The following is a 20,485-nucleotide window of genomic DNA, read 5'->3' on the forward strand; positions in this document are numbered from 1 at the left end:
TTATCCGAAAGCTTGCTGCCACCATAATACAAAGGTCTTGTACAAAATCTTGCTCCTCTGTTCCTAGGTCTACATATTCTTTTTTTAATTCTTTCCTATGCCCTATTTCTGGCCAAGATCTTACCTTTCTCCCACACAAAGTTGTTCCTCTGATCACCAGATAAGGAGAAGCCTGTTCATTTTTCAGTTTTGGTCAGTTTAGTTGTATAAAGCAAACTGGCTCAGCAAAGGTCAGAAGAAGCAGAGCTAGGCGAGGGTGGCAGGGAAGGAAGTATAAAGCTGGGGCTGAAGCAAGATTTTCAGGTGACATCAAGCTGTTAGAATGACTCCCACTAAAATACATAACTCCATCTTAGCTTGTAAGAAGTGTATTGTAATTCTCTTCTTCAACACACATTAAACCTCCACTTAGACAACATGTCCTTTAACCACAATACCTAATATATGCAATGTAATGTCCACTATACCTGGCTAACCAGTTCTGGTATTCCCAGAGCTCTGTCGATTTCTTCTAAACCATCAAAATTCCTTAGTGCCATATAAAGCTGATCCAGGAGAGCACCCTCATCAGTTGGTGACTCTGATGAAGGATGATTACACAAGAGATCATCTGGTGAGCTGCCAAATGGTTGCCTGTGAAAACATGAATACAGCGATGGTAAACAGCTGTTGGAAAGCAAGAAATAATATCAGAGGATTAGTAGTCAAATTGAACTAACAAGTGGAGACAGAAATTACTTTAATAGCTGTCAATTTTGTTTAGAAACCTATTCTGGATGAAAGTTATGCTTCCCAAAGAAATAGTTAAATAGCATGATTAATGCCTGCCAAGACCCTTCAAGCACTGTGTATCTGACAAGCAAGCAAATATCCTGAAGACATGTCTGAGTACTGATTTCATATTACAGAGAGGAGCATATCAGCATGGAAGTCAGTATAGAATATATTCATTGAACACAGAAGATTAAACTTTTTTTTTTTTTTTAAAGCTAACCGTACCTTTGAATTGTAAATGTTAAATTAAGTATACTGTCACGAGTAGAGAAAGCATTCATTTTCATAGATACTCTTAACTGGTTGTCTAGTAAGCTAAGCAAACTTAAAGGGTCATATCAGGGTCCAAGGACTGCCTGAGCTCTCACAGGCTGAACATCTGGAAGAGCTATCCAGAAGCATGAAAGTGCAGGAAGAGAAGGACATTCCCCTTTTGGTTTGCAGCAAAACACTTTATCAACTCAGCACATCTGACAGAATTGTACACTTGGGTACCAGTTTATGTACTTGGTTATATGCCTCAGAAAAGCATCAGCAAGAATTTGGATACTGCCAGGCTGAGTGTGCTGCCCTAATAATGCTGCGTACCTCACCCCTGAATTCGTACGCAAAGCACACTCACTTTCAAAGGCAGAATAAAGGTTTATTCCAAACCCAAAGGACAAAACTTACCAAGAAATAAACTAAATCTGATGTGAAACCTTATCAGCAGACAAAGGACATGTTTTTGTTTTGCACAGTTCACACACAAGCCCTACTTCACATACAATACTACAAGACTACAAGAGAAAATATAGAGCAAAGCATTCTGCAAGCAAGGGCAGCTACTATGTGCGCATCATGGTAGAATTCCTTTCCAGATAATTACTCAGGGAAAACAAAAGCTGTCACACATGGAGGGAGGAAACAGCTCTATATGTGAACCCTTTTTATATGCCTGTTTGGAAAAACAAAAAAACATGTTTATGTAGTTAGCCTCCATAATGAGATATATGGTTGCCATGGAAGTAAAATCTCTATGCCAAAGCTCAGCAGAAGGGAGGAGATGCATCATTAGGCTATACACCTAAAAAGCCCCAAAAGACAGTAAACAAGAAAACTAATAAGATTATATTATTTTTAACTAGATCCCAGACAGTAAAATATAAGTATGTATATATATGATGTACCTTTAAGACACTGCAAAATTGTTAATCTGTCTCATATATAGAAAAGTTTCTACAACTCTCACGGACAGTATTATAAATCAGCACAGTGGAAGAGCAAAAACAATTCTTCAGTCAAATTGCTTAGAAACTTTAAAGATGACTTATAAATACGATCTGGAAACACAGACAATTAATGGGGCTAGCAAAACAAAACAAAACAAAATGACAAACAAACAAACAGAAAAACAACAACTTCCCAAAATTGTAAATGGGCATGAATAAATATAGTAAGAAAGTGTTTAAAGCATTTGTCAGGTTCTGTACATTAACCAATGACAATTACTTTTTCTTCTTTCTTTTCAATTTCCTTTATATACCGGAATGATAATGTTTAATTTTTGTCTAAACAAATTATTTTAACTCACATTTTGACTTTGTAACAAGTTACATTACATAATACTCAAGGAAACAATTAGATACCAGGCATTAATCCAAAAAGAAGCACCAAACAATTCATCACCTCTACTTGGGGGCTATCAGATGCAGTGCAATGGGATTTTTTTTTCTTTCCACCACCTCTAACTATAAGGAAATTATGAGAAATGCAGAAGTAACAAAACTGGAGAATTACCTGCCTCGCTTGTTGTATTGGGTTTACATGGCAAGGTTTTGGTAGCAGGTGGACTACAGGGGTGGTGTCTATGAGCAGAGCCCAGCAGCTGCCCCATGTCAGATCAGAGCCAGCTCCAGCCGGCTCCAAAAGGGACCTGCTGCTGGCCAGAGCCGAGCCAGGGAGCAATGCTGGCTGGGCCTCTGGGAGAGCAGACTGAAGGAAGAGGGGAAAAAAACCGCTGTGCAACAGCAGCTGGGAGAGAGGAGTGAGAAGCAGCCCTGCAGCCCCCCAGGTCAGTGCAGCAGGAGGGCAGGAGGTGCTCCAGGCATGCAGCAGCAGTTCCCCTGCGGCCTGTGGAGAGGCCCCTGGTGGAGCAGGCTGTCCCCCTGCAGCCCATGGGTCCCACACGGAGCAGATCTCCACGCTGCAGCCCGTGGAGGAGCCCCCGGTGGAGCAGGTGGATGTGGCCTGGAGGAGGCTGCGGCCCATGGAGAGCCCCCGCAGGAGCAGGCCCCGGGCCGGAGCTGCAGCCCGTGGAGAGGAGCCCACGCAGGAGCAGGGGTCTGGGGGGAGCTGCCGCCCGTGGGGGACCCGTGCTGGAGCAGTTTGCTCCTGGGGGATGGACCCCGTGGTACGGAGCCGTGTGGGAGCAGTTCTTGAGGAGCTGCTGCCTGTGGGCAGCCCACATACAATCAATGCTTGGGAGGAGGAGGTGGAAGAGCGTGGATGGGGGAAGGTGTTTGTAGTTTTTTGTTGTTGTTGTTTGCTTATCACTGTTCTAGCTTGTTGTTAGTAATAGGTCATAAATTTTATTAATCTTCCTATGCTGAGTCTGTTTTGCCCGTCACAGTAACTGTTGAGTGATCTCCGTGTCCTTATCACAACCCTTGAGCCTTTTACATTTTATTTTCTCCCCCTTTCCCTTTGAGGTGGAGGAGTGAGAGAGCAGTTGTAGTGGAGCTCGGCAACCCAGCACGGTAAAACCGCTACACTTGCTGATCACAATATGTGGTCCTGTATTTTATCTTAGGGTATCAGTATAAAAGTGAGTAAGGTATGTCTACAGTGCTTTCGGCATATGGACACCCTACCAGAGAGCAAATTAGCATTAAACATTTTGAAAAACTGGAAAAAATTAGAAAAGTAACAGAGAATATGCCACACAGTTAAATTTATGTATAATATTTTAGAACATCCTTTTGGAAAGAAAATTAAGATAACGTAGTCAGAAAATTAAACTTCCTTCAAACAAACTTTTTCCAGCTGCTTCCTCCTCATTTCCTTTTCAGCACTCCTATCTGCTACTGGAAAAGATATCCCAACTCACAAATTCAAAACATCTCAACATTTCCTCTTTATTTGTCTGTCCATTTTGTATTACATATACAGTATGTATCTCTCCAATTTAAGCTGCAAACTTTTTGAAGACATACGTGTCTTTTTAGACAAGCATGCACTGCTTCTCATAGGTGTGACATTATTTAAAAGGCATAATAATAAACAAAGTTAGCATTTTACATGTAGGCTAAAATAAAGTGTGATTAAACAGTGGTGGTTCTGGTTACCTGAGAAAGAACTAACCTCATGCAAGAGGCAGCCTCCATTTCACTTCATTTTTCTTCCCTCACCTTTTACAGAATTTAGGTCAATTAAAAAAACCCAAATAAGAGAGGCGTTGATGAAGTCCTGCACTACTAAAAACACTACCCCAAGGCAGGAAAAGACAGCTATGTTGTAAATACAAAGGCTCTGGCATTTTTCCACACTGAGTTTTAAATACTTTCTATGTACTTAACAGCACTATGCACTGTTAACAAGAACACCACCCAAACCAGACAGAATCATGCCCATATTCATGTATGAGAAGTGAAATTGATGAAACTATCTGCAGCACTGGCAGCATTCACTGTTACACAGAACTTTCAATTCCTCCAACACATTAAATGGCAAGGAGAGCATTTTTAAGTGTTACCAGAACACATATACATTTCATGAGCACAGAATACTACACGTGTTAAATTGATATGCATATGGTGAGTATTTTACATAGGACTTTACTTCCATGAGGCATATATACAGGCCTGTAATCTCTCTCCATGTTTTGATGCATCACTAAGACTTACCTGTTCTGACCACCAAAAGTTGCCTGGTCAATAGGCAAGATGCTGTCTGGCCATGGTGCGGTCTGATTTGGAGGGGCCTGTTGTTGGCTGTACTGAGGTCCTCCTATGTTCATCTCCAATTCGGATGGCCCTAACCAAGGAAAAATAATGACATAAATTTTTCTTCTTTCATGTTAATCCTTTCCATTGAATTATCTATGTTACAATAAAAACATCAAAAACATTAAGAGTTGAGTAACGTTACACTTAAAAGCATTGTGATTTTTGGGGGGTTAAATATCACTTTTAAAATTAGAACAAGTAATGTAAGAACTGTGAAAGGATTCAAAACCATAAAACAGCAAACATGACATCACAGATGCAAAAAAAATAGTAAGAAAAGCATTAAAAAAAGGCAGTAGATAAAGTCAGTGTCATAACAGGAATGTACTTGCTTTGGAACTGGTCAAGTACAATGACAATATTCACAACATTTCCTCTTTAAAAAATCCACAGTCTTTAATGAGCAAGAACAAATTCATATCCTCTTTCTTAGGAAATCCATACCACTATGGAGTTCAAGTGTATCAGGAACTGTTCCTAACAACACATGCATTAAAATTAACATTTTACACACCTTCCTTCCTAGTCCCACAGGAAGCTTTCACTGTGGAATAGAGTTCTCATCAAATCTATAATTGAAGTGAGACTTTTTTTTTTTCTTTCTGCCTTATCTTTGACAATGCAGTGCATGCAAAAAGTCCCAACTCCACAAACTCCGCATACGTGCAGACTTACCCATATTCATGACCTGAGATGGAAGCATCTGCCTTGGGCCAGGCTGGTTGCTGGGTCTCAAGGGGATGCTGGCTGTGGGGTTGCGGATCATGCCTGCTTGCACTGGCCTGTTCATGGCACTAGCTGTGGGTGCACAGGTTACCCTCACAGCAGAAGCCTGGCTTCCCCAGTCTCCAGATGTCATGGCAGGTCGTGGGGCATTGCCGCTGATCATTCCTGCACAAAAGCCAGACAGATTCAGGTGCAGGAACATGACTCAGAGCAGCTTTAGCATTGCAATTGGCTGATGAGCTGAATTTTTAGAGATGAAAATGCAGCAGTTTCACTCAAAGCACATTGTATCACAACTGCTTGTCCAGATGTGCAAGGCTACAGAATGATGCCTTACACTGCTTAGTCAAGGCAGTGGAGATTATTATACATTTTGCATGAGGAAGATCCTTTTATCATTTCTGAAACATTGTTGAGAGTAAGTGTTCCCACGTGTAGTCTGCAACAGGTGCTGAGGGTGTGTGGATAGCCCTAACTTCCTTCCTCAGGAAATGAATCACGTTTGCTGATGTGTGTGTCAGTGCTTTACTTTCCAAGTGCTAAGTGAGAATGAAGACTTGAGTACCAACATGTTATCACTACACATGCTTACAAGTTAGAAGGATTAAATTTAAATTTGCATTCTGCAAACATCTTTTGGTAAGTCCTTTCATTCATAGCCTACAGCCTTCTTAGCTTCAAGGCTTACCCAAGATAATCTTGAACCAATATACAGTGCAGGGAAATTACTCACAGGAACTTTCCGATAGATGCTGAAGTTCATTACCGTTATTTTAGGGGAAGTCCTCCTACATCTACTGTAAACAACTGATACAGTTTATTTACATTTGGAATATACACAGTACTACACTCTGACAGTATTAAAACAAACAAACAACAAACAAAAATCCACACATGTAAAAAACAATAAAACAATGCACACACCCACAGACATATATTCATACCATTTATACATTTTGATTTTATACAGTCTAGAGAGCAGATAAAACATGAATTTCAGATTGGATTACTGCTCTCTCCAGTTGCATTTTGCAACATCCTTAAATGAATGCTAAAAGCCAGCCAAATAATTATTATTCATTAGTTCATTTATTCGATATATAACCAAGGAGAAAAACCCTCTGAAGAGGGTAATTGTTTCATCCGCTGTGCAAAATTTGCTTCAATATTACATCCTCAGGTTTGTTCTGTTTGTGTACATATTCTATCAGCTGAAATATGTGGTGTGCTAGAGCAAATGGCAGGAACACAGATAATACTTGCTAACTTGTATACATAAGATGAATAACATCCTCAAATATGTATACAGAAGATGAAAGTAATAGGACATTTGAAAGACTGCAAGTTGACCTCTAAACTACTCAAATAAGATATTTCAGAGTCTGTCAGTACATCTTCCTTTTTTAACGTTGATGCAAACTAAATGTAAAATTTTGGGAGTGAGTAGCTAGCTGAAAGGACTTAATATACCCATTTACTCAGCTTTCTTAGCAGTTGTTTCACACTTGAACAGTCTTGGACTATGTACTAGTTGAAATAAGTCAGTCAGTCAGACTTATCTTATGAAACCCCCTCCAGTAGCTTCATACAGTATTAAGACAACATGAAGAAATCAATGCACTGCAGACCAGAGACAATCCAGGACAAGGGGTAATACCATTACGAGATCTGATGGTTCCTGAAAACTTTATGTTTCAGCAAATGACAAAAGCATTAGATTTTCTTTCAGTTAAAATGAGAATTAAGGCTACTAAGTGAAGGATAACTGAGGGCAACAGCAGGGTCAGATACACATCATAAGGGCAACAGTAGTGTCCACAATTTTGTTTTTGAAAGGACCTGCACAAAGAAGTGGAATGCTTCATTTATTTACTTTCTTGAGGCAGAAAGATTTGATTTTTACCTAAGCCTCAGCTGAATCTTGAACATTGATGTGAACAGACTCTAACTGCCAATACAATGTGTGCGTCTGGAAATATTAAGGGAAGTGAAAAGTAGTGCAAAAAGAGCATGCCTAAAAATATGCAGAAAGTTCAAAGTAGATATGCCAATAAGTAACAGCACACTACAAATAGGTTTTTTTCCAGACTCTTTGTACACATATGTTCTGTACTTGTTAATAACCCCAACATTAAGTTACTTGTGATGTAGTCTGTTATTCAAGCACATTAAAACAAACAGAAAGACTTCTTACCTGTGCTACTGTTTCCTAAAGTTCCTTGACTTCCTATCATCCCTTCGTTCCTGCCCATCAGTCCCGGCTGAGGTATTACTGAGTATGGGCTACTCGTCCTTATGGGTGGGAAAGCTCCTGCACCTGTTGGGTTCTGCAGTGTGATGTCAAGTGGTAAATTCTGGTTTGGTAATAACCTGCCCAGTTGCCCTGCTCGTGGGTTATTAAAAGCTAGACAGGAGGAGCAAACAAAAAGCAAAGTTACAAGAATGGAAACTTTACTCGTTAAAAAAAAAAAAAAAAAAAGGAACCCAAACACACTTTAAGCTCTTGGGCTGAGCTATTTATTTAATGCTCCATTCTACATCAGTCTGAGAAACATCCCTTCTTGACATTTTCATGTAACTTTCAAAATGGAACTTTCTGACACTGAAACAGTTATGACATATGTTTTTAAAAGCTTAAATGATGCAATTTAACTTACAGAAGAGACACTTCAGGAAAACATACCACTGTGTGATGCGCATACTACTGCCAGTTAATCTCATACCTAGTAGAACTGTAACTGTGTACAGATGTCGTCCTGAGGCAGATTGTAAGGAATTATCTCAGTCTTGAAAGTTATCTAGCATAAGCTGTGTCCTTGAAGAAGTTACCAAAATTAAAGACAGGTTGAGTCTATATCAGATCCTGTAGCACTGTTTCTACATCTCATTCCTATTTTTTAAAATATATTTTTGTCATTAATAGAAATAAATACTTTTAATGATTCAGCAACAAAGAATAAATGGTCCAGATTTAGATCTATAACACCATAATGTTCTGGTAAACAGAACTGTGCTTGATGGTTACTGTCATCTTTATATAACTATTTTCTTCTGTTGAGATGTTCTGTGCTCTTAAAATCAGTCTCTGTAAAGAAAACTGAAGACTGTCTTAGAAAAATGAACTTCAGGACTTGATTGGCAAACATCTGTTTCAGCTGGTCTTTGGAAAATGTTCAAATGCATGAAACTGTCTCCTGTATTCACAAGCAGTTCTCAAACGTCAGCTAAACACTGACCATGTGCCTGTATGACTCAATTTCCATTTATATCAAAAAATACATATATACACATTAACCATTTTTGTAAAGTTCTTATTTGCAATAATTTATGATAGCTTCCACTAGGAGAGTTTCTGACTGAACAGCAAGGCGACTTCTGCATTTTTAAGTTCACCACATTAGAAAGGATTCAAAGAACTTCTTTCTTATTTTAGATCAAAGTAGTAGTGATACTTCTGAATTTGAGAACTTAGACAAGGTTTATTAATCTTGTTTATAAGTACGGAAACATCTTTTTTACAAAGGTCTCTGTTTTTCTTCTTATTCTGTGAAACCAAATTATAGGAATTCTCTCTACATATATAAATTTTCTGTTAGGCGAATTTGCTTGTATGTACGTAGAAGGAATAAATTACATCACATACACCTAATTCCTAACCATGACATCAAAATTTTGTCTTCACTGTCTGTTCAGACAAGCAAAGAAAACTTACTTAGGAGACAAAAATGACTTTCCCAAGTTTAGGGGCACCCTAAAGTCTTGGATTTATCCAAAGCTTATCACTATAGATAATTTCAGAACAGTTTTCCCCAGTAGTTTGAAAAATCACATAGATGAGCAACTTATTGTTATAGGGGTAGCTTTGAAAGCAATCACTGACACTACAAAAAGGAAAGCTGGAAGTGCAGCACAAAATAACAACATGGATGATGAGACGTGATGGTGCTCTACTGTTGGTCAGGAGGCTTTCTTTCTGAAGGAGGCTCTCTGTCCCCCAGGCAACAAACTCTAAGAATCTGGTAAATCTAACAGCTTTCAACAATTAAAAAAATATCTTTGACGGGTCAAAGTATTTAAAGTATTTTCATGTAAAACCTTTACAAAATGAAAGGTAGTTATTTCCCTGGGGGAAAAAAAAAATAAAAAGAATGAAATTGTATATGATTTGACATTCATTCTACATCGCTTTTCTGTGAGCATACAAAAAGCCACTCACTATTTCTATACACCTGTTTTGTGTACGCTCTTCTACTGAAAACAAGGCAGAAAATCCCTATGGGAATTAGGCACAGACACAGGACTATGGAAGCTAGGGGAAAAATTTAATGATTTTAATTTACAAGGGAAACAGGATGCCTCTTTTTTAAAACTGCTGCTACCCACCAAGATGTTCTCATTTATAATCATGCTGTTACTGTATTGTCAGTAGCTTTGAAAGCAGATTTAAAGCCAAAGATGTGAAAATGATTCCAAAGTTCCTTCGTGCTATGTGATACACAGATATAGTCAATAATACTGTGTTTATAGGACAAAATGGAAAACAATTAAAACCAATATCCTATTTGACAGTACTGCACATTAAAAGTTTTGGTACTATGCATCATCTAAATGACTCAACAAAATTTAAAGATTTAGCCCAGCAAACCCTCTGACGAAAGTAGGATGGCAAAAGAGTTCTTTTACATTGTGGTAATAAAGACTGATAAAACATGAAAAAAGACCATCACTGGTCATAAATCTTACTACACGATACCTAAATACATATATATATATATATATATTAATGACAGACTGAGTCGTCTAAAATTCATTGTCTAGCAATGAAGATATTAACATTTTCCTGGGAGAAACTTTAGGAAATGAGCAGTTTACATCCTATTTAAAAAGGATGTGGATAAGAGAAAGGAATATCACAGAATGGCTTTGGTTGGAAATGACCTCCAAAGATCACCTGGTTCCAATCCCCCCGCCATGGACAGGGGCACCTCTTTCCCTGTACAAGTCCCAACTAACCTGCCATTGAACACTTATCAGCCAAAGGAAAGGCTTAACTCAGGAAAGCCAAAAGGAAACAACAGACCTCGCTTCAGAAAGAATACACTAAAGATTTCAGATGACTTATGTGCTGCTACTGTTAGTACTCCCATACTTGCATTCAGTTTCAACAAATAATAATTTAAGGATGTGAAATGGCTTTAGTGTAAATTTAAACATTAATATCTACTTAAACATTTCTAAGAAATAATTTGAGTTCATTTCAAGTGAACTGGTATTATTCTTCAAAGAAAAAATACTTTCATATAATCATATACTATATCATATAATCAAAAATACTTTCAGATAGTAAATTTTTATTAAAAAAATGTATTCTAAACACTTTTATTAAAAAAAAAAGCCAACAAAAAACACACCAGCACTATACATTTAAGGAAGTGAACAGATGCTGCCATCCTAGCCTACAGGGGAAAAAACAATGAAGCAGTGACCTTGTATGCTATTTTCTTCAACATTCATAGCTGATAACACTCTTACTTTGCTTGCTTGCCACTATTTTATGGTGGCATACTAACATTTCAATCCCGATTTGCAAGTTAATTGATAAAGTTAAGGAACACGGTCAGCTGGAAGTGACTCAATTAAAAGCCACAATTTCAGATTAAATTTATGCATTCATCTTAATCATATTTCTTTCTATTTATCCTGTGGTTTTAGAAGAATATTTTCTTTCATCCTTTGGAAAGCCTCACTTATCCCTTTTACCGAAAGAACTGCTGAAAAAGAGCAATCTACGTCAACACAAAAAGCAAATGCTCATGGGGCCAAGAACACTACAATAGCAGCATCACCCATAACCCATAACCCATGCGGCAGGGGAATTACGTTCCGACAGAAACATTTAATTTATTTTGAAATCATCCCTTATATCTCCTCAAAAGGGCACCAACTTGCAGAGCACCGTGTGAATTAGATGTAATCTCCAAACGTGTTTCAAAATGAGACGACCGCAGATGGCGCTAGGTCATCACACAAGACTAAGGAAAGGCTGAGAAACTGCCTTGGTTCCTTGCCTGGCTTGACAGGGGAGGAACAGACACCGCAGCCCCCGCGCTTTGGGGCTTCACAAGCTTTTCCTACACGCGCGCAAGCTGGACTCACTGCTCTGTGAAATCCTCATTGCTGGTTTCTGGGTGGCCACAGCCGCGCCGGGGCTGCCGTCACTGGTGAGCTGCATGAGGTCATTGATGATGGCTTGCTTGTCGACCGAGCCTGCTGGCGCGCCTGGGCGGCTATCTGGGAAAAGCTGTGGTAACTGGCTGTTCTGCAGGTCATCCAGAATCTCCTCCAAGTTATCCAGCTCACTGCCTGGCTGCAAGCAAAGAAAACATGGCACACGTTGCTGCTCGCCTGCTGTCGGTGTCCTGCTCACGCACTGTTGCACCTGCACGGGCTCGAGATGTTCCCTCCAAGAAGCCCAGTGCAAAGCTCACAAAGTTGTCAAAAAGGGACTGTGCAGGCTTCCCTGGGCTCATCTAGCTTGCTCTTGGAGAGCCTGGCATCGCAGGCATTACTGGCACCCCTTCAAGACCTTGGCATGGGTACATACAAAGAGCCACACGATACGTACCTCACGCCAAAGGGAACCAGGAGGCTTCTTGTCATGATCAGTGCAGGCAGTACATGTAATTTGGCAGCGAAAGAAATCCCACAGTGATGAAGATGGGGATTTATGTAGGTATAGCAAATATTTCTTTCAGCACAGTCGTATTTCTAGTCTCTTTATGATTTGATTAAAAGCATACGATGGAAAAGTTGCTTCATGGCTAAAACAATTCCCCGCATGTATTTTCTTTGTTAGATTAAAAACCATAACAATGAAGAAGTGTATAGAAGTTAACTGGCAAGAAACACACATTTCAATGAAGCTCTATAAATTAACAACCGTCAACTAGTTACTAGATTTAAAAACTTATTTTGATCACAACTTTTAAAATCTGTGAAAATAACCTCTCTACAGCAAGAAAAAAGAGAAATCTAGTTATGTACCCCTCAATAAAAATTTAACGTGAAATGAAGATGGCAAAAAAGATTAAGTTCATCCTATACTAACATAAATATTGACCCGCATATATTTTTCAAAGTTGATTTTCACCAGTAATGTTTTTCCCAACCTATTTGTCTGTAAACACTCAGAATTAAAATCTTTTGCTTACTGAAAGTTGGAAATTATTACAAGTATATATTGTCCAATTTTAAAACTTTAAATAGGCAAGGCTTTTCCAACTTTTTGGTGTAATAGTTACAAATAAGCAGTACAGTCTCGGTTACCACTAAGTTTCACAGGAAACATTTTTTGACAGTATTTATAACAAAAATCAACCCCAAATCAGTACCTTCTTTAAAAAACCTTCAAACATAGAAGAGAAGCAGTGAGCGAGCAGACAGACTCAACAGATGGGGACCAGAGAAACAACAATACAAACACGCACACGCTGTGATACCATTCTTCCTGTTCTTTTTTGTCTCACCACCACATCATGAACATGAACACTTATTCACAGCATGCTTGCACTGCAGTCACCAGGCAATAGAGAAATACCTGAGATGAAATACCTTCAAACTACCTACCAAGGCACTCAGCCTAGCTAAGATGCAGTGTGCTAATGCTGTATTAAACTGCTGCTGCCACCACTAACCTGCAGAGGTAGCTAAGATGTCACAAGGTTACATCTCTACATACCTTTTTTGGATGATTTGCTGCAAATAAACATGGTATTACACTTTACTCCTTCCACATGACCTTGTACACCTATAGATCAAGACATATAGTGCAGAGAGGGAAGAGTTTACTCTGTTAAAAAACAGCACGTGGGTGATTTGGAGGCTGGTGTTAGTGGAAAAGTGGTAGGAAATCACAGAACCAAGAGGACTGGAAGAAATGTAAAACCTCAAGGCAGAAAATCAGTGTCTGCCATTTCCAACAGAAGTTGATATAACCTCTTGTTAAAGACAGGCAGTGACAGAAAATCCACAGCTTCCCAAGGGAATTTCTTTCAGCACTCTGCCATCCCTACTGTTCAAGTTTTTTTTTTTTTCTTTTTTTCCTCAGTGTCAACACAAAACCTCCCCCACTGGAATTTAGTCCCTTCCTTCCTGTCGTATTTTGAATCTGGAGAACAAATTGTGTTCCCCTTTCTTTTAATCTTTTCTGTATTTGAAAGCTGCTTTGTACTTGTGTTTTGGGGTTTCAGGCTAAAATGAAGTAATCTCAACTTTTCAAATTTTCTTCATCGTATAGCCTATTTTCAAGACCTCTTACAATTCTTGATGCTCCTGTAGCCTGCCTTCAGATGGTCCACACTCTTGTTGCAGTGCATTGTCCAGAACAGTACTTAAGAGGAAGCCTTGCAACTGCTGAGTAAAGCAGAAAGTTTACACATTTGATGGAATGTTCCAGAAAAGCCTGTGATTTTTTTTTTTCATTACATGACATTAGTGATTCTCGTTTATCATTATTGCATTTGTTCATCCTGAATATTCTCCTAAGAATTTTCCAACATATCTCCTAGTTGCAAATAAGTTGAATTCCTCCAAATAAAGTTGTCCTCCAAAGTATTTGCAGGCATGCAAGTATCACCTGCAGCCTTACTAAGTGCACTAGTATTCTAGCATCAGGTCATTTAGGTTAACAAAAATACTGAATACCTCCAGATGCTGCCCAAACTTCTGCAGTACCTCCATTATGACAGTGAATCCTTAAATAACTACTTTGTGTGTAAGGATTTCCAGGCAGCTTCCTACCCACTCACAGCAGTTTCATCTTGACCATGCATCTCTGATCTGCTTACGAGAATACCACGTGTAACAGTGCCAAAAAGCTTTGCTAAAATCAAGACACATAGCATACACTGCTTCTCTTCAGCCAAAAAGCCTGTTACCCTGTTGCAGAAGGAAAATAAATGGGTCTGACATTGCCTGCTCTTGACAAATCCCTACGCTGCCTCGCTACCTTCCAGGCTTGCACAAGCAGTTTGGTTGACACAGCACACCAACAGAAAAGGTCGAGCCAGGAGGAATTGAATGTCATTAGAAGAAGCCTAAATCATTAAGCAGACAGGTGATAAGCAGATTCAAAAAGGCACTCCAAGAGACAGTCAAGAGATGTTTACAGAAGCTGCATTTTGAGCACTGGGAGAGCTGGTAAAAGAAGCTTGCAAGAGCCAGTAGAGGAGACTGATGTAGAGTATCATGAATTATAAAAGGATGATTCAATACTCTTTGGGGGAATTAAGACATATGGCCTTCATTAAACATATTTTAGAAAACAGTGAGGGAAGTTTTTATATGTTGCAGGGTTTTTTCCTTTGGTTATGTGCGGGACTTTGTGTCTCTTTTTTTTAAACATTCTGGCTACTGCATTTATTTCTTTAAACATCAGACATAAAAAAAAAAACAAACCAACAAACAAACAGAGAAGAACATATTGATCCAAATGTGTCAGAAAACTGCAATCCCCAAGATGCTTTTAATTCCCCTCAGGAAGTGCCAAAGAAAGGCCAAATAAAACAGATGTATTTTAACAATTTTAACAACAACAAAAAAACATAACTTTTTTTTTTACTTTAATATAATCAATATCAAATATTTTATTTATTTTTTGATGAGATGAGGGTTCTCAACAGTTGCAAAAGCTCCAAGTTAGTTTTAGCTATGATGTTAGCCTAAGACTTTCCAGACCCACCCTCAGATGGCACCATATGTGCAGAAACTAGTGCTAAAATCCGTACTTGGTTAGTTTCATGGGATTTTTCTTTTATTTATACACTATATTTATTTTGCTAATGGCCTAAATTGAACTTTATGTAAATAAAAGGCACACCCTAAACTCCCTCTAAAACAATTATTTGTCATGAATTAAAATATATATATATTTCTGATAAAGTGCAAAGGAGCACAAGAACGTTCTTGTGCTAACTCTAAGCAACACAATTATTACAATCTCAGTAGAACTGAGAAACTAAGTCCTAGAATACATTAGACAAATCGTGCTTGAAAATATTTTTCTATTTGAAAAATTGCCGACTTTTGAAGTGCTTATCACCATCACGGAGAGGAGGTGGAATCAAATATTAATAAAATTCTTTCAGCACTACTGACGTACAGTTACACCTAGGCATGAAGTTTGGTTTCCAAATGTTGCCATGTGAGAGTCTAGATTCCACTGAGGGGATCTTTCCATGGATTTAGGCCTGGATGTGTCCTAAACCCTGCACCCTCTGGAGAGCTCTTTTGCACCATGGGCAATGCCCAAGGCTTGCACCGAGGCTTTATTCCAAACTTCATACATGTATACACTTCCCTTAGAACCACACACGATAGAGGCCCCTTGGACTTTTTCCTTACAACTGGATGACTTTAGGTGGGGACACAAGTTGGGGATTATATAAGGCAAGTTGGGGATTATATAAGGCAAGTATAGTTTCAAATTAGCTCATTAGCTACCTCCTCGGCACGGGCAAAACATTTGGCCATGAAAGAAAAACAAAAACCTAATCTCTGCTCCCAATTGGCCACAAATTAAAGGATTAAAAAGAGGGAAATGTAAGTCAGAAGTGAAACCAATCTAGTCTCTTTCTCCCTGCTGACTGCAGTAAACATACAGTTGGCTAGACATCCTGTTTTATTATAAGGATAATCTACTTCTAACTTATGGAAACTGTTTTCTAGAACTCTAATTAGAAGCTATCCAGAAAATGAAAGCCCCGTTCTAGGGTTTTGATAGAATTTCAAGAAGAAACACGTGTCCATCATTAATACAATGTATTCTGGACATTAAGAAATAGCTTTTTGGATGATAAGGATGTGTGTAAAGAAAATATTTTAGTATTGGGAAGATACTAGTTTCCACATAAAACAAGAGGACTGCAGTGTTGACAAGATGCGTGAGGAACACCAGAACAGTTTCTGAATCTGGGGAGAAAAAGGTACATGCTTATGAAGATTTCTGGAATAGCACCGGTGGAGACAGTAGCGTTACAAAGTTCTTTTCAGACAAACAGGTTGTCTATATTGTCTGCTGGCTAAATGAGTGGCAAATACATTTAGAGATAAGGATTTAATTTTATGCTATGCCAAGTGCTTTCTCGGAGAGTAAGTCATGTCAAGTTTCTACGTCTTGGTTTCTTTATCTGAAACATGAATGTAAATGCACACCCAATTTTACAAAAGGGTTTTGCAGCACAAAATAATACAGCAAAGCAGAATGTTTCTTTTGCAAGGTAACACACAACATTGTCCAGTACGGGATATTTCTGTGATGCTCCCCTATGCTTTCACTCTGCTGCCCTCAGAGCTGTCAGCCAGTCCCAGCAGATCTGACAAAGAACAGCAGCCTCAGATAAACCAGGTTTCTCAACTGTTTCCTAAAGTCTGTGATGGAGTAGATGAAAGAGATCCAGTTATTGCGACCGCTAAGGTAAGGGGCAAGGAGAGCCCCTCGATAGCAGCAGTCCTGCTCCTGCCAGTGCCTCCCCGGCAGGTCTCTCTCTTGTCCTCTCTCCTCCACAGCGGCCTGAACTGGAATAACAATCAGCCTGATAGAGCTCGATAACCATCACCACTCCGAGGAAGGGAAAAAGGTGCAGAGGCACTGGAAATATTCTCTGCCATTTGAGAAAGGCTTCCTGTCAGTTGCTGGTCTCTGCAGAAGTGTATGTTTAAACACGCTACCTAGAAGGCTGCTATTTTTAGGTCGGTGGTGCACTTCAAAGCATTTCCTGTTCAGAAAGTCACACCAAAAGTAAAAGGAGAAAACGTAATGGCTCTTCTGCCCCCGAACGGCCCTTGCAGAGGCCATCCCAGTGCCGTTCCACGGCAGTTTCCAGAGAAACTGAACATTCAAGTGACTAATTACTTAAAAATACAACATTCCTCGGGGAGAAGAAGTCTTAAATAAACCTGCAAAATAGGTAACACAAGCACACAGCTAATTTTTACATATGGGAGGAAGAAGGGGGGGAGGGAAAAGGACACAGGAGGATGGAAGAATTTAGCACAAGAATCTGTGTTCTAGTCTTGTACTAAATAGTTCCAGCTTTGATCTAAATTTAGGCAATGAGCACTTCCTGTGGGAGACCGTCTTCCAAAGCCGAAGAGTTTTTGATGCTAAATATTTTCAGTGATTTTATAATTGGAGTAAAGTGGTTATTTGTTTAAAGGCCTGGCCTTCAGCTAGATAAATGCTTACATTATTTTATATTCCCCACCATTTCCTCTCCTACTCCATGTTGGATTTCTCTTGTTTATTCAGCTCCAGGTTTCACTGCATTTTAAGTAGGTTTAAAAACTCTATTTAAAACCAACAGGAACAACAAAAGCCCCTCTGTCATTATCCAGCAGCCTTACAAGGCAGCTGCGGAACTGGCTTCTCCTTGCCTCAACACTGGGGAAGCCCCAGCTCTCCAGCCCTCACCACTCCAGCGCGTCTCCTGCAGGGCTTCATGTTTTCCTTAACAGCTCTTGGCCCTTCCAGCACCTCCAGTCCCTTCTCTCCTGGGAGAAAACCTCGGTCTTCAGACTTTAAGAAAAGGCAATGCATCCACAGTCCATACTCCAGCCCCCTCAAATCCCTCCCTCGACCTCAGAAACACGAAGTCTAAAAATAAAAAAGGAACAGACTATTCATTTTAAAAAGTTCGTAAAGTTGGGCATCCAGTTTTCAAATGTTTGAGGTTGGCAATACTTGAAGAAACTGAAGCCTCTTTCTTTAAAGTTAGTCTTTACAGTTACCCGTTTACATTTAGGGTGAGACACAACCTGCCTGTCTTTGGTCACTAAAAAGTAAGGCAGCTCGTTTAAACCAGCTGTCTAGGCTACCAGTAGTAAATAGAAACGTCACTAGACAGCAGCTTACCTTCACTGTTTTAAATGCCTATCAGGAAAACATAATGCTGCCCCACCAAGTATTTATGTACTTTTTCACCAGCCATAAGAGAAGCTTGTAGGACTAGCTTAAACTAAATTGTAGATAGCTACTTTCCAGAGGGGATAAAACCTGCCCATTAGGAATGGGTTCACAGCTAAGCTATTGTTGGTCTACTCTACAGAGATCATGAGAGAGAAGATTGTAATTCTTTAAAAATTTTTATTTTATTTATTTATTTTATTTTATTTTATTTTATTTATTTTATTTTATTTATTTTATTTTATTTTTATTCTCAATTACTTAAATAGAAGTAATTTTTTTGGTGACTACTAAATTCTACATTCTCGTGCAGTATCAGACACTGAGGACTGTCTCAAAAGCTTATTCTAGCCAGTTTAGCTGTGAATTTCCTGATATCACTTTTTTCTAGCCTAGCAAAGTATAAATTCTCACTGAAAAGCTGTGCCCTCCCTCTGCAGGCAGCAACAAAATACTAGCTGTATTCAGAACTAAATTAATATCCAGGCTTGAGGATTAATCCCTGCAGAAATTACCGTAATTTGACTCATTTTCCCCCTAAAGCATAGGAAGAATTTAAAAACCACAATTGCTCCTACATAATGGCAATACCTGTTAAATTCTATAGAAAAGGAAGAATTAAAGCAACCTTAGAGAACGCTTGGATAACTAAAATTTTAACAATGCTTCGTCCACACTGCAGTGGCATGTTTGGCCTTTATGTTTTGTGATTATGAGCATTGTTGAAAGAACTGCCCACTGGTTAGAGACTGCTGCAAGGGAAAAGTAAAAACAAACAAAACCAACCAAACAGGCAAACAAAAACACCCCAGAAAATCCAATGCTGTGATATAGGGCTAAGAAAGTTTTGTATATCCCTCCTCAGCCTCAAGATGCAATATAGAAAATATTAACAATTAGGTATTTATATACACAAATAATAAAAATAAAATATATTCACAAAAATGTCCAAGCCCAGACCTATTCCGCACATTAAAAATACATAATATTTTAAAAGTGAAGGATGTGTCCACAAATGAGAGTCATGAAACGTTTACACAGTGTGTGATCTGATCATGATTTAAGAACGAAGGATTCATGCACGCGGCACTGCCTAGGGATTAATGACCAACTGGGAGTTGATAGTGTAGGACAAAGCTAAGGAACATTAATTCTAGCTAGTTATAAACTCCCCAGAAAATGCCTTATACTAAAATTGGTAATCTAATTACCCGTTTTATAAATAAAACAGCAATATTGAAGTGGCAAATTGCTTCTGCAGCGTCACTTTTCCCTGCAAAGCTCTGAAAACGGGAGCATTCCTGGTGACGTGAACATGGTGCTTTTTGGAAGTGAAGTCTGCACGGGCTATGAGATGACACATTTTAGAACAGGCCCTAACGACATACAGTTTATTATTATGTTGGTTGGCACAGTAGCAAGAAATCTTGCACAGAGCCCTAAAAAATTCTGGAAGCAACATGAAATATACTGAGAGACATGATACTGGCACTGAACAACTAACCATCCACGGGGGCTGGGGTTGAATATAAAACTTCTTAAGTAAACAAAACACACCACCATCACCACCACAAAAAAATTGGCATAGAAACAAGGGAAGCCTATTTCACTTGATTTTAATTTGCAGGTCAACTATAGTACAAGGACCAGGAATACGAAGGTGGTACCAGCCCTTTCAAACAGCTCCCTGCTTTGCATGGGAGATGTGTAGTTATTACGCTGGGCTTGGCCACGAGTGCATCTAGCTGTTCAACAACAGCCTGTGGGAAAAGCTGTCGATAATTTAGCATCAACCAACAATTGCCAGTATTTTCTCTTCGTATGACTACCAGCTGGGAAAAGTTGCCCAGTTTTCAGTGCCTGTGTCATCCGTCTCCTCCCAGGCATAGTCTGTCAATCACACAACTGGTCTGCTCTTTTAGACAGAGTAGTGACCACAACTTATTAACATAAATTGGAAAATGAAGTGAAGATCAGATTTCAAAAGACAGGTAGCAGTTTGCTTATCAACAGCCCTGAATGTCAAGAAATTACTGCC

The 20,485-nt window shown here is 39.1% G+C and overlaps 1 protein-coding gene across 6 annotated transcripts in view; it reads right to left on the bottom strand.

Annotated features, from left to right (window-relative positions):
- NCOA2 (nuclear receptor coactivator 2) overlaps positions 1-20,485 on the bottom strand; it is a 198,378-nt gene that overhangs the window by 22,766 nt on the left and 155,127 nt on the right. For all 6 annotated transcript variants that reach the window (XM_080581613.1, XM_080581611.1, XM_080581614.1 and 3 more), the window contains 5 exons: positions 11,643-11,853; positions 7,681-7,890; positions 5,436-5,651; positions 4,659-4,788; positions 468-633 (listed from right to left, as the gene is read on the bottom strand). In XM_080581613.1, coding sequence (XP_080437739.1) covers positions 468-633; positions 4,659-4,788; positions 5,436-5,651; positions 7,681-7,890; positions 11,643-11,853 — 933 coding nt within the window. The remainder of the gene's footprint in view (positions 1-467; positions 634-4,658; positions 4,789-5,435; positions 5,652-7,680; positions 7,891-11,642; positions 11,854-20,485) is intronic.

The sequence above is a fragment of the Anser brachyrhynchus genome (genome assembly GCF_964034855.1).
Source record: "Anser brachyrhynchus genome assembly, chromosome: 2".
NCBI classification, from domain to species: domain Eukaryota; kingdom Metazoa; phylum Chordata; class Aves; order Anseriformes; family Anatidae; genus Anser; species Anser brachyrhynchus.